The 14562-nt window shown below is 42.1% G+C and overlaps 1 protein-coding gene across 1 annotated transcript in view; it reads left to right on the forward strand.

The window, feature by feature from the left end:
- Nucleotides 1-14562, forward strand: part of RSRC1 (arginine and serine rich coiled-coil 1) — a 367002-nt gene that overhangs the window by 22174 nt on the left and 330266 nt on the right. Inside the window, exon 4 of the mRNA XM_075937794.1 lies at nt 4319-4444. Coding sequence (XP_075793909.1) covers nt 4319-4444 — 126 coding nt within the window. The remainder of the gene's footprint in view (nt 1-4318; nt 4445-14562) is intronic.

Below are 14562 nucleotides of genomic sequence, written 5' to 3' on the forward strand. Positions count from 1 at the left end.
TCTAGTAATCCATGTCCACAGTGATGCATGTCTTGGTCACCTAGAGACCCGATTGTAGCAACGTTTCTTTGTGGGCTACATACTACTTATATATCAATTAGTGGAGAATATGGGTGCTCAATTGAGGGGCATATGTCACTTGGAGTGTCAGAGGGTCATGTGAATGAAGGATTCTTTACTCTGATATTTGTTTGCATTATAAAGTCTCAAAAGCAAAGCTCACTCCTTCTTCCAGGATTTAAATTTGGATGGATATGTATTTTAGTGGGGGTGATTAGAGTTTTGTTTTGGAAGGAGGGGATTTGCAAGGATCCATGTTTTGGGGGTGATTTCTATTTAATATTGCTGTTCTAAGAGTGTTCCCATGTGCTGAATGTGTACCAACACATTGGAAGGATGCATTTTTATGTACTGAAATAAATAATTGAATTCCATCCTTTTTATACTATTCACTTAATTGAGGAGGAATCTTCAAGTTCTAATAGTGATAACTGAAATTATGATAGTATAGGGCAATTTAAAATATTAGTACACGCAGTCCCCGGGTTACGTACAAGATAGGGACTGTAGGTTTGTTCTTAAGTTGAATCTGTATGTAAGTCGGAACTGGCGTCCAGATTCAGCCGCTGCTGAAACTGATCAGTTTCAACAGCGGCTGAATCTGGACGCCAGTTCTGATTTACATACAGATTCAACTTAAGAACCCCAGGCATCCCCAAGTCAGCTGCTGCTGAAACTGATCAGTGGCTGATTCCAGGAAGCCCGGGGCAGGGGCTTCCTGTAGTCAGCCACTGGTCAGTTTCAGCAGCGGCTGACTTGGGGACGCCTGGGGCAGAGCAGCTGGGGTGCTGCTGGGTTGGTCCAGTAGCGCCGCCGCTCCTCGGCGCTACTGGACCAACCCAGCAGCACCCAAGCTGCTCTGCCCCAGGCGTCCTGATTCAGCCGCTGCTGAATCTGACCAGCAGTGGCTGAATCAGGACGCCTGGGGCAGAACAGCTGGGGTGCTGCCCGGTTGGTCCAGTAGCGCCCAGAGCGGTGCTACAGGACCAACTGGCAGCGCCCCAGCTGCTGTACCACAGGTGTCCGGAGCAAAGCCATGGAGCACGGGGGCAGCGGGACAGCCCAGACGCGCCGTGGCTGTCCTGCTGCCCTCGGGCTCCGTGGCTTTGCTCTGCTTTGTTCCCCGTCCCCCTGGTCTGCAGACCAGGGGAAGGGGGGGGCAAAGCAGAGCCAAGCCTCGGAGCGCGTGGGCAGCGGACAGCCCTGTCCGCTGCCCACGTGTTCCGCCGCTTTGCTTCCTCTCCCTTGTCTGCTGGAGACCAGGGAGAGGAACGGCCCCGTTCATAACTGCGGATCCGACGTAAGTCGGATCCGCGTAACTCGGGGACTGCCTGTAAATGTAAATTCTGAAAGCATACGTAAATGCAAAATTAAGGTAACCCATTATGAAAGTTCAGGTAACAAATATATTAAGTTATGCATATGACAAGAAATTGATAGAACATACTGCATAAAGACAGTGGCTGAAAAATTGCTGTGTGGCTGTGGAAAGCATAACTTCATATTTCCTGAATTTTATATTTATTATTGCAACCTTATTCTCAGTTCTACACTATATTCCATGCAGTTGATCCTTACACCTCCATAGATTCTGCTATAGAATGTAGTCCTAAATGTGTCTTCAACCTTGTTTTGTGTTTAGAAGCCACGAAGAGGTGTGATCCTGTACATTTGGCTTTGGACTATATTCACCTCCTTGCTTTACCGTTGACTTGTTGCAATCTGTGCTTCCGTTTCTCCTCCCACCATTTTGTTTATCTTACCTAGTTAGGGCTTGTCTTCACTATTAGGGAGATGGATGCTGTGCAGTTGAGGCACCGAATGTCGATTTATTGGGTCTAGTGAAGACCCGCTAAATCAGTGTTTCCCAATTTTATTTGGCCATGGAACCCTTTTCAGAATTTCAAGGCACCCCTTGGTTTGTCAACCAAACCCTCCGCCCCCCAAAGGGGGGGACCCTCCAATGCATGAAAATCACATTCCTTCCCCAAAACCCCACCCCTTTGAGGCCCCATCCTCTCTGTTCCCCTCCTCTCCATCACTTGCTATCCCCAGCCCTTAAACACTCTCACTGGGTTGAGACAGGAGGTGGGAATGATGGATTTGGTATGAAAAGGGTTGAGAAGTGCAAGCTCTGGGAGGGAATTTGGATGCAGGAGAAAGGGATGCTGGCTTGCAAAGGGGGCTCCAGGATGGGGAGTGTTGGGCTCAGGTGGAAGGTTGGGGTGCCGAGCAAGTCACAGGCTTGTGGATGTGAGGGTGCAGGAGTTTGGTGTTGAATGTGTGAGGGGCTCAGGGCAAGGAGGCTGTAGGTATGATGGGCTCAGGACAGAGATTTGTGAAGTGTGGATGGTGCAGGAGTGCTATGGCAGAAGACTGAGGATGTGGGGATGCAGGAGTTTGGGATGTAAGAGGCTCAGGATGGGGGTTCCAGTGTATGATAGGCTCAGATTTGGGGTCAGGTGTTGAAGGAGTATTATGATGCTGCAGTGAGATGGGGATTTGGCCCCAATTGGGAGCATGTTGGCCAGGCTTCATTTTTAAATAAAATAGTATGTCAAACTCAAAAGGTTTTAGCATTGTCTTTATTTATGAAAGGGATGAGGAACCTGTTTTGAGTCAAGGGTCATTGACCCACAGAAAAGTCAGTTGGGGGTCACACAAGTGAGATGCAACAAAAAATCCCCCAAGCCTCACTAATGTGGTCCCAACTGTGCTGGTGCGAGTAGGAGACAGGGTGCTAGTGGGTGCTGGGGCCAGGGCCAGGGTGCTGCCGGGTGCTGTGGTGGGTGGCAGGGTACTGGGACAAGGAACAGGGTGCTAGAATGGGTGGCAGGGTGCTGGGGCCAGGGACAAGGTGCTGCTGGGTGCTAGGGTGGATGGCAGGATGCTGGGACAAGGGGCAGGGTGGTGCTGCGGTGGGTGGCAGGGTGCTGGGGCCAGGGCGCTGCTGGGTTCTGGGGACAGTGCTGGTGGGGACAGGATACTTGTGGGTGGTCAGGGCAGGATAAGGGGCAGCTGGGACCAGTATCTGGAAATCCTGCAGTACCTCTGGGTTACGGGAAGTGTGAGACTGCACTTCTCTTCCCTGAACAGCTGGCGTGCACGCTGCCTGAGCAGCAGGGGCTCTTGCACTCTAGCAGCTTACTTCCGTAATGCCATTCTGCAGGAGTGCGCACGGTGAGTCCCAGGGCAGAGCGTGCTGCCTGAACAGCTGGAGCTGCACAGACCCGGGTCTCCTGACCTCTCCCTCGTGCCCTCTTCCCCCCCACACACACACCATGCAGGAAGGTGGCAGAACCAAGTTGCTGGATGCCACAACCCCAGGTGTTCAGGCAGCACGCGCCGGCTCCTTTGGGGAGGGGAAGTGCTTCCTTCCCCGCTTTGGGTCAAGTGTGGTCACCCCTGTCCAGCACCCCCTACTCTGCCGGCTGGGAGCAACTGTTCCCTCTGCCCCCACCTCACTATGCCTCTGCGTTGCCAGGGAGGAATGGGAAACAAGTGTGCTGCTTCTTTAAGAAGCTGGCTAGCTGGCGCTCTCTTTCAGAGGGGGCGGGGGAGTGCCAGCTCTTCACAGATCCCACACTTATCCCAGGGTTCCTCTGAGCACCAATTGGGAAACACCGTGCTAAATCAATGGCAGAATGCTCTCCATTCACGTTTCAGTTCCCTGAAAAGAATAAGGTAAGTTGATGGGAGATGCCCTCCTGTCAGTGCAGCACAGTGAAAACACCACAGGAGGTTGACCCAAGCTATGCTGACTCCAGTTATGTTGCTCACTTAGCTGAGCTAGCATAACTTAGGTTGACCACCAAAAAAACCCCCCTCACTGACATGGCACCTGACTGAGAAGAAAAAAGACACTTCTCACTTTCTCCTGACACACCAGAGCCTGGGGGGCCCAGCCTAATAGATTTTGTGTGCTCCAGCCCTGTGGTGGGGCAGCAAGAGGGCTGGAGTGCCAGCAGTGGCTCCCCAATTTGGGGGAGCAGGAGCCGTGAGCCTCGGGCACCAGATCCAGTCAAGCGTGGCCCTGGGCCTGAGGTTCTCCACCCCTGCATTAGAGGATAAGGTCTGTGGCACAAGAACTGTCTCTTAATATTTATACATACCACATGTAGCACAATGGGACCTCATCTCAGTTGAGGCTTCTAGATGCAGTTGTAGTAAAAATGAATATTAGATTATCTCTTTTAAATTCACATTGATAGGAGTTTGATAAAAGCAGAAATTTGTTAATAACAAATTGTTATTTCAGACGCAGACATCGATCTAGCAGTAGCTCTTCATATGGATCCAAAAGAAAACGCAGTCGTAGTCGATCGAGGGGCCGAGGAAAATCCTATAGGTCTCAAAGATCAAGATCAAAGAGTAGAACAAGAAGGTATGACTGTTTAATTATTTTAAATGAATCTATGATAACATAGCGTTTCTTCATAAAGATATGGGGAAAATTGATTAAACTGAAAACATGACTATTGAATTATTACCTTTTCCTGGGGGTATGGAAGGCAGAGGAAAACAAACAATCTGCAATAAATTTAAAATATTCTGAAAGCAAATTAATATTTTAGATTTCAAATAGAACATCTTGTGATTTCTGAAGCTGGACCTTGGGGATGGGGTGCTATGAGCGGGGGGAGAAGGGTAGGGTGTTGGTGGGAAGGTGTGGGATTTGGGGGCGAGAGGCAGGTATTGGAGAGCTCCCCCCCCTTCAGGCCTGCTGGGAGTCCTGGGTTGGATTGTGCAATCATGCTGGCTGGGGATGGCCCAAAGATTTAGCTATAATATGTCAGAGAAATAATTCTAAGAAGTTGTTAAATCAGTGCTGGAATCTAGAAACTAGCTATCTGCTTTTTAAAAAAATAGCCAAAGAGGCATTTATTTAAGCTGTAGACATAAGATCAAGTTCTTTAAGTGAACATAGTTTTAGTTTTTCTTTAAAAGTAAAAGGAAATTAAAATGATAATTTAATCATTTTGTCTTAACTTCTTTTCAAAAGTCAATTCTTGTCAAACTAAACTTCTTAAAACATCTTAGCGTACAAATAGAATGTGAAATGAAATATAAAATTTATAAACTAAATGTTTAAGAAAAAAGGAAGGAACATTTTAAAATCAGTGTTAGTGAAGATCAAGATTGCTTTCTGGAAAACTTCAAATAAAAGGGGACAGACATCCTTTTGGTTTGAGAGTGCTTTACTATTTACAAAAGAGCTCTCTGCAGTGTTCTAAATAGAGCTCTGTATTTACTAATGGACAGTTTTCTTTCACACTGCTGGTTGTATATGCTAGTTCACTTCAGAGCTGGTTGAACACCATGGGTTTATAGATTATACAAATTTCTGATGTTTTGTGTTCAGATGTGTATAGAGCCAATATTTGTAGACTTCGATGGTGCAGAAATCTATAGGTTTTTTTGTGTGTGGGGGGGGTAAATCTTATTGATTGTGACAAATACATGTTTTCAGTAATAAAAAGAGTCATTATTAAAAAATTGACTGTTCTAAAAGTGTATCCAAGGGTTACTTCTGGAAATAGAAGGCTTCAAAGAGTTTTATAATATATTTTAATTTTGTTTTTTAAAAACAATTTCATATTCTTAGTTAAATGTGCATCCTTTGAAAAATGTTTCAGTAGTGATCAACATAATTATTTTAATTTTCTGTCGAATTTACTGGCCTAAATTAAGGATGTTAAATAATGATTAATTTACAAGTCCAGTAGTCAGTGGCTCTTGTGCATTTCAAAATTGGAATGCTGTGTGCAGTCCTGAGGCCGGTGGGAAGTCCTGCTGACCCCAGGCTCTATGAGGGTGCTGCTGCTTTGAAATGCACAAGAGCAGGCTCTCTAGGCTCCATGCGGCGCTGTCGCTTAGAAATGCCACGCGGAGCTGTGGTCAGCTGGGGACTCCCCAGATGAACCTGGGCTCTGCGCGGCATTTCCTCGGAACCTGAGATCTCTGTGGAAATGCTGCAAGGAGCCCTGGGTCAGCTAGGGTGTCCCCAGCTGATCCCAGGCTCCATGTGACGACTGCTGCTTCGAAATGCTGTGGCAGTGTTTCAAAGGGGCAGCACTGCACAGCTGACCCTGGGCTCTGTGTGGCACTGCCACTTTGAAGTACCTCCTCTTCCCCACCCCTTTGTTGCCTCTATCTGATAAGAGGCAGCAAGTGTGTGTGCAGGGGAATCAACTAGTCCTGAACATCCTTAGCCTAAATCATGTTACCGAATGTTACTGTTGCTGATAACTATCAGATAGGCAAAGCACCTGATTCTGAATTTTTGTATAAAGTATTTAAGTGAAGTTTTAGTTTTAAATGTACTTGATTAGGAGGTTTTTTTTTTTCTAAATGTGGCTAAAGAAATGAGCAGTTCTTTCAACATTGTTGTTCATATGTGCATCAGAACTATTGTCTGAATATTTGCTTCTTCAGAACATGTGTAATGGCATTTAGGTTATTTAATAGCTTTATTGGTTCTCCAAATGGACTTGGATAACAACCATACTACAAACACAATAGAAGTTATTGAACACACTAGAAATACTTGTGCCTAAATGTTTGCTGAATGGGCTGTAAAGCTTACAAAAATTTCATTTAAAACAACTAAATGGGAAAATCAAAAGCTGTAAATGAAAATATATTACAGAACTGAGGTTAATGGGTAATATTGGGTAATTTTAAATATTCTAAGTAACACTAACATGAAATTACTTGAGCATTTAGTAGTTAGTCCCATGGTACAAAATGTTATTTATTAAATGTATGAGTTTATAACAGTCTAGAATTTTAAATAATTGTGGAAGCATTGCTGTAGTTCACTTTTAATTACTGGCATGTTTTAAGTAAATATATATGAGTATTTCCCTAAACTCAAGAGGAGTTTAGCACATTAAACACTTACAAATAAAGCTCTATCATTTCCCATGAGGTCACAATGGCTGTTCCTCTCTGATTTTCTAGTATGCACCATGCTGTGATGTTACAGCTCCCATTAAGCCAAGGAGTAGGGTCATTTCTGGGGAGGAGTTATGTCAATTACTTTTTTTTTTCTTGCAAGGCTTAAAAGTATATGCTAAATAAAATAGCAAAAAACATTCAGAATGTTGAAACATTTTGCAAGATGATTTAAAAAGCATAATTGACTGGACTCTGCTGTGATGGCACATTGTGTGCTGGGATCTCTGCAGCAGAAGTGGACAGAAGGTAATATTTAGAATTGCTTATATGGCATGCCTTTTGGTATCCATTTTATTTGTAGGTATTGAGCACTTTATTTTAAAAAAATAGTTACACATCAGCTTTAAAGGAGAATCCGCTGCCATTTCCATTATAAGCTTAATTTTGGGCAAGTGTTTTAACTTAGCTTTTTTGTTTTTTTCCTTGAAAAATGTGGTATGTGTACTATATGTAGGAATGTAACAGAGTGATGCTTACTGGTAACTGGTTAACCAGCAGCTCTCCATCCATACTGCTGCAGGGGGCTGCTCCAGCCTGACCGGGCTCCCACCTGTGGCAGTGGACTGGTTAACTGATTAAACATAGTTTAACTGGTTAACATTTTAAATGGGATTTTAGATCCCTAATATTATATATAAAACAGTGTAAGATCATTCAGGAGATGGACTGTGATCACAAGTGGAGTGCTACTTACAGTTAAAGGAGTTGTGCTCAGGTGATAATGAGGAATGACGTACTGTCACCTATTTTCCCAGCAAACAGAAAAGGAATGGCATACTTTCCCCTGTGCGTACTGGCACCTGTTTTCTTGGGGTGACTTGGCTTATGACAGAAGCCTGCTTGGCACATGCACTTTTTTTTCCAACTCCCAGTGTGGTGTTTTGGCTCTTAAAGGGGCTGCAACTGTATTTTGGCCTCCAACAAGGACAAGTTTCCCTGTTTGTGTGGTGTTTTTTTTTTTTTCTCAGCAAGCTTTCTTTTTCTCTCCCTCAACGACTGGATGGCAGCTATAATGATGGGGTATAAATATTTCATACCCCAGTGCTACTTTCCTATCTCAAAATCTGTCTAGTGCACCTGAAGTCCAGTGGCTTAGGGATTTGTAGTGCTGAGGTCATTGCTGAATAAGATTTCCCTGTAAGTATCTCATACCACTGTGATAATTCCAGAGATAGCTGTCATTAACTTTTGATGGGGTTGCAGCTCACCACTCTGGCGCCTCCAGCTGGCTGTCATGGGAATTAGCTCTTCTTGCCAGTGAGCCCTCTTCTGGTGGTACCTTTCTTCCATCACTTCTCATGTCTTGCTTACAACATTCCTGTTAATGCATCTCAGAATGATGTTTTCCTTTTTACAGTTGTTACCGTGTTGAGTCATATTTAGCTTGTGATCTACTATGACCCCCCAGATCCTTTTCTGCAGCACTCTTGCGTGGTCATTTCACATTTTGTATGTGTGCCACTTATTGTTGCATTTGTCCTTACTTGAATTTCATGTTACTTACTTTAGACCAGTTCTTCAGTTTATTCCAATCATTTTTATAGATTCCAAGGGCTGGAAGAGACCTCGGGAAGTCATCTGAATTTTAATCCCATTTACCAAAGCTTTTACAACTTATCCTAACTTGGTATTGTCTGCAAACTTTATAAATGTCTTCTCTGACATTATTGAGCTGAACTGAACCCAGAACTGATTTATTCAGACTCCATTCAATATTATACCCTTTCAGTTTGATTGTGAACAGCTGATAACTGTTCTCTAAGAAAAGTTTTTCAAATCAGTTATGCACCCATCTTACAGGAATGCCATATAGGTTATATTTCCCTAGTTTGTTTGAGAAACTATCATATGAGACAGTATCAAAAATCATACTAAATTAATATATACCACATCTGCTGCTTCTCTTTATCCTCAAAGCTTGTTACCCTGTTAAAGAAAGCAATTAGGTTGGTTTGCCATGATTTGTTCTTGACAAAACCGTGCTGACTATTACTTATTACCTTATCTTCTAGGTTTTTGGAAATTGCTTAATTATTTGCTCCATTATCTTCCCTGGTACAGGAGTTCGACTGACCAGTGTTTTATTCCCCAAGTTCTTAGTTTCCCTTTTTATAGACTAGCACTATATTTGTTCTTATCCAGGCCTCTGGAATCTCTCCCATCTTCTATGACATTGTGAATATAATTGCTAATGAATCAGATATCTTCTCAGTCAATTCCTTGAGTATTCTAGTATGTACTTCATTGGGCCCTGGTGATTTGCAGATATCTAACTTGTCTTCAAGTGATGGGCTCAGATTACTAGCTCAGAAATTGAAAAGATTTTGGAAATTTTTTTAACAGAGGTGGACAGGCCTTGAATTGGGTTGGTATGGTCCCATATACTGTACTATTACCTGAGTCTACTGACATCTTGCTTTACTTCCTTCCCCTAATGTCCACTGTGAATGGCCACCACTCCTGAGCTACTGCAAGCAGCTGCTGCAGAATGTGAGACAGCAGTGGGGAGCTGGAGTACAATCTTCAAGTGTAGAAGAGAGCCATCAGATGGTGCTGCTGCCCTTGTTGGCCAAAATTGAATACCGGAGTTCTTCTCCCATTACTTTCCCCTTCTCCCATTACTTTCTCCTCTTGTCTATGCTGCCAGCTCCTTAGGAATTGAGGGAGAGGATTTGGCTCCAGGATTCCTCTTTGCAATTTTGCTTCCTTCCCCTGTTGTCTATCTTTTTCCTACTTTTCTCTTCTTTACCCTCACCATTTCTCAGATGAAAAAGGGGGGGAGGGGAGAAATGAGATGGAGAGGGGTCATGTTCAGGAAAAGAAAACAGTGTGGTAGGAATAGGTCATCAGTCATATTGTGGGTGAAGGTGCTTATGTGGGCAGCCCACACGAATATCATCACCTGTTCTTTTTTTCAAATATGATTTTGAAGTTGGAGGAAAGACAGTTGTTGCAGAGGAGCACTCAAGTCAGACAAGGACTGGAGATATGAGTGTTATAATTGTTTTTTATTTCCCAGTAAAGGATAGGACAAATTATAGTTGACATTGAGGAAGAGCAGGTGGGGAGCAGAGTTAAATTCAAGAAAAGTAATGGGGTGTCAGAAAAGAATAAAATAAAAATGGAAGAGGACCTTGACACATTTAACATTAATGGAAAAATGAAGTATTGATCAAAGACAAATGGGGATCCAGGCTATAAACTCAACAGGAAGGACAGATAAGTCCAAAAAGACTGTGTGGTTGAGATATAGTTGAGAGAGTTTGTCTAAGAACACCTCCCAGATGGTAAGAGCTGGGACCACCGAATTTGGAACATAACTTCCTCTGATCATAACTTGAAGCAATGCAGGGGTTTGGTTATGCCAGGAAAATGGGATGTGCCTGGAATGGGATTGCTTCTTGTAAAACCATACAGAAAAGAGACAATCACCAAGCTGGTCAAAAGGGCTGTCTTCCCATCCCCCAAGTGCTCTTTAGGGAGAGCAGGAGCAGCTGATGCTCCCCCTTACTCCTGATTCAGACAGGGACAATCCTCAAGGGAAAGTGCACTGTTTTCTGCATTGCTCACTTTGGCTGGGGAGTGCAGGTGACAGACGAGATATGCACTTTGCTTTCATGTCCTGACTGGGACAGATGGAAAATGCAAGTAGCCCTGGCAGGAATATTTTTTTTGTGGGGGAGATTTGTTCCCCCATGTACTCTGCCTCCCTACAAACTCCCCTGTTCAGAACCCCTCCTTACTATCCCAGCCCGGATTCCTGCACTCCTTTCCCTGAGCCCCTTCTTAAGCACCCAAACAACTCTAGGAAGGTGTTCTAGTACTGTATATAAGAAAGAGCTTTGACTTTAATGAGGCAGGACTAAACCATAACCATTGGGGGGTGAGGGAATGGCCAATAGAAAGAAGTGAAAGCTTCAAATTACTTCTTAACCACTGAAGTGCTAATTTGTCTTTTTAGTAGCAGCCGTTGCAGACATTAAATCAATTTTACTGTGGAGTAGGATCTGCCGACCTTGCCTCAGTGACCCTACTGCCAGTTATCTAGCCCCTGCATTGGTCAAACTGCAGTCTGAAATAACCACTCATCATTGGCAAGGTGGTGTAGACCTATTGGCTACGGCTACACTGGCATGATTTTCCGAAAATGCTTTTAACGGAAAACTTTTCTGTTAAAAGCATTTTCGGAAAAGCACGTCTAGATTGGCAGGATGCTTTTCCGCAAAAGCACTTTTTGCAGAAAAGCGCCTGTGGCCAGTCTAGACACGGTTTTCCACAAAAAAAGCCCCGATAGCCATTTTCGCGATCGGGGCTTTTTTGCGGAAAACAGTACTGTGCTGTCTACACTGGCCCTTTTGCGCAAAAGTCTTTCGGAAAAAGACTTTTGCCCGAACGGGAGCAGCATAGTATTTCCGGAAAAGCACTGACGATCTTACGTGAGATCGTCGGTGCTTTTGCGGAAATTCAAGCGGCCAGTGTAGACAGCTGGCAAGTTTTTCCGCAAAAGCAGATGATTTTGCGGAAAAACTTGCCAGTCTAGACAAAGCCATTGTGTTCTACTGCCCTGCGTGCCTGCCTGCAACCGTTATGCTCTCAAGGCCTGAGAGTAAGTCTTTGGCCTGGGAGTTTGTCTGCTTTTCCCCATCTCTGCTCTGTGTCAAGAAGCCTTATAGCAGTTCCTGGCAGCTAGGTCCCTCCTGCTCCACAACTGGAGCAAGAATGAGTGAGTCTTTTCTCTTCTCCAGAAGCCTGTATTTATACTGCCCTCAGCTGGGCCCTAATTGGCTAGTATCTTCCACAGCTGCTCACTCTACAGCTCCAGCCCTCTCCCCCCAGCTGCATTTAATATTTGTAGGGCCAGTGCCGGGCAAATGCCCCATCACAGGAACTCATTGCCATAAGACATAACAGAGGATAATAATATTGAATATTCAAATAGTAATACAATGCCAGAATGTGTATTACATTCTGGTGCACTTTTTCAGTGGCTGAAGGCATGAAGTTGAAAATTTACTCAAGGCATATGTAGAATAGTTACTAATGTATTCTCTAGCTTATAGGTATGTTTCTCATCAAGTGTTAAAACTGAGCAAAATCAGGACAAATGATCTCCTAAAATAAGTGTTCTGTATCCATTTTACTCACAGTCTCTGTCTGCTGGTTCAAGTACTGATATCAAAGATTTTGACCTGGGTTTCCTCTGTGGTAGACATGGCTTTTCAAACTGTTAAAAAAAAATGTAATATTTGATCAGTAAGTTGGAGGATCTTTCATCTTTTCATTAATATAATATTCTAAACCCCTTCAGATACTTCAAGTTTTGATTAAAAACCTTCAATTAAAAGCAACAAAATGAACAAATGTGACACAAACAGTACAGATATATTAGAACATTTAAGTTCATGCTATCATTAAAATAATACTTTTGACATACTGCTTATAAAAGATGGTGTATCGAAAAACATAAGGGCTGCGATATATTAGTCACTAAACAGATATAGCTTGCAATGTGGCAAGGAAAAGCACAAGCTTCCCTTAGACCACTGTCTCATTCTTCTGCCAATGTGCCTCAACTTTGATTTGGAGCAATCTCCTTCAAGGATGAGCAGCTGTAGTGACTATTTCCACTGGGAAGTGGATTGAGACCACAAAACTCATTTCATATTGGAGACTGAAGAGGTGTTAGCTTTATTACAATTCCTACTTACCTGTCCTGGATTTGAACAATGATATAGAGTCTGTAAACTGTAATCTCACTGGCTCATTATCAGTCTTTTCTCTTTTCTCTTCAGCAACATTAGACTACTTTGTGCTTTCAAATTAATGAGCATGTCAGTGAAAGTATGGCCTGTCTAACATTTTTTTTGTAATTTTTCTAACAAGAGTTTTGTAAGGGTTAATAATAAATGATGTACAGAGCTTTGAACATGTAAAACATTGAGTATCAAGTATCCTCAAAAATTGTAATGATAAATCCTATTCTAGTTATTTGTAATATTTGAGTAGATATTATATTTTTGTAACCTAAATGGACTTTTCTTTCTTTATCTCAGAGAATAAGAAAATATGTACATATTGTATTTATTTATTTTGTCAGATGCACCTTAAGAGTCAAGAAGTAAGGCTGCCAAGCAATGCTATAAATTTAAAACTGTCCTACAGCAAGATAGTATGATGCAAATATGAATTAATAAGATCACAAACTGAATTTCAGCAAAACAACCAAGATTTACATTAAATTAGGAAATTTAAAACTGATTTAGTTTGTTTTACTGAGCATTTGCTTAATAACATTTTGCCTTCTTGCAGTCTTTTTAAAGACAATAATTCGTCTGTGAAATGGAGGCACATCTTCAGTAGAGAAATTGAAAGCAACAGCTCACTTTCTAAAACCACACATATAGTGATAGAAATATTTCAGCTCTACAAAATTTAATAAATCATCCCATTTCATAATTTGATCATATTAGATGCTGATGTGGAAAAAGCATTTCAAATACCATCTCCTCATTAATATACATCAGTCTGGGGAATAGAATGGAATACTTATGCAGAGATGTCACAGTTACTGTTTCTTAGTTTACTAAGTGGAACAGGTTGATGTGATACTGGGTGCTATTTGTCAATGTCTTGTTAAAATGGTTTGGGTCGAGTTATGGAGTCCAGAAAGACGGCGGCTGATAAATCAAAAGTGGATTGAGTGGACAGGAGGCAGTGATTGATACTGTGACAGGATATGAAGAAAGGAATCTTGATACAAGCATGCATGATATTGAATATGAGAAGGAAAATGACCCTGAAGTATGGATATTATTCAGAGGAATGAGAATAATAATATCAGCTTGAAATTATTGCTGGGTGAATATTAGGATAGTTCTTATTAGAGTATTATGCTTCTCTAAGGTGGAGGAACTAAAATATGCATAATTTTTATGTGCATAGAATATTAATCTGTCTTGAGTATATTATTGTTTTTCCATGTTAATTGAAAATAACTATTTTCTTATACATCAGCTCTCCTAATATAAATCTTTGAATTCATGGGGCTTTAAATAGCATAAAACAAAGGACAGTAAACCACCTTCCTTGATTTCATGCAATCCAGTGGTTATAGAGCACTAGACTATAACTGTGTTTAAATCTGCGTGTTTGTTTTTGTCTGCCAAGCATTTCTGGTTTCTTCTGTTACTTGAAAGAAATACTTTAAACTCAGTTCAATATACCAAATGGATGAGACCTTCTAAAATGATAAGTGTTGGTAATATAGGGTTTCTGGATTACCAATGAAAAATATTGTCTGCCCATGAGTTTTATTTGAAAATACTTTTACTCTTTAATTACAAATGTTCCTCTTAATTAATTTAGCATTGAAACTTGTACCTGCTGTTGAAAGTAGGTGGGAAGCAGGCTACTTTGTATGGATAGTTTTAGGAAATTTTCATTTATTTTTACGTCAGGAAAACTTTCTATTTTCCTGACATTGTAAACTAGAATTAATTCATGTTCAACCCTGATGATTTGTCAGAATTATTTTAGAATGTT

The sequence above is a fragment of the Pelodiscus sinensis genome, chromosome 10 (genome assembly GCF_049634645.1).
Source record: "Pelodiscus sinensis isolate JC-2024 chromosome 10, ASM4963464v1, whole genome shotgun sequence".
NCBI lineage: Eukaryota > Metazoa > Chordata > Testudines > Trionychidae > Pelodiscus > Pelodiscus sinensis.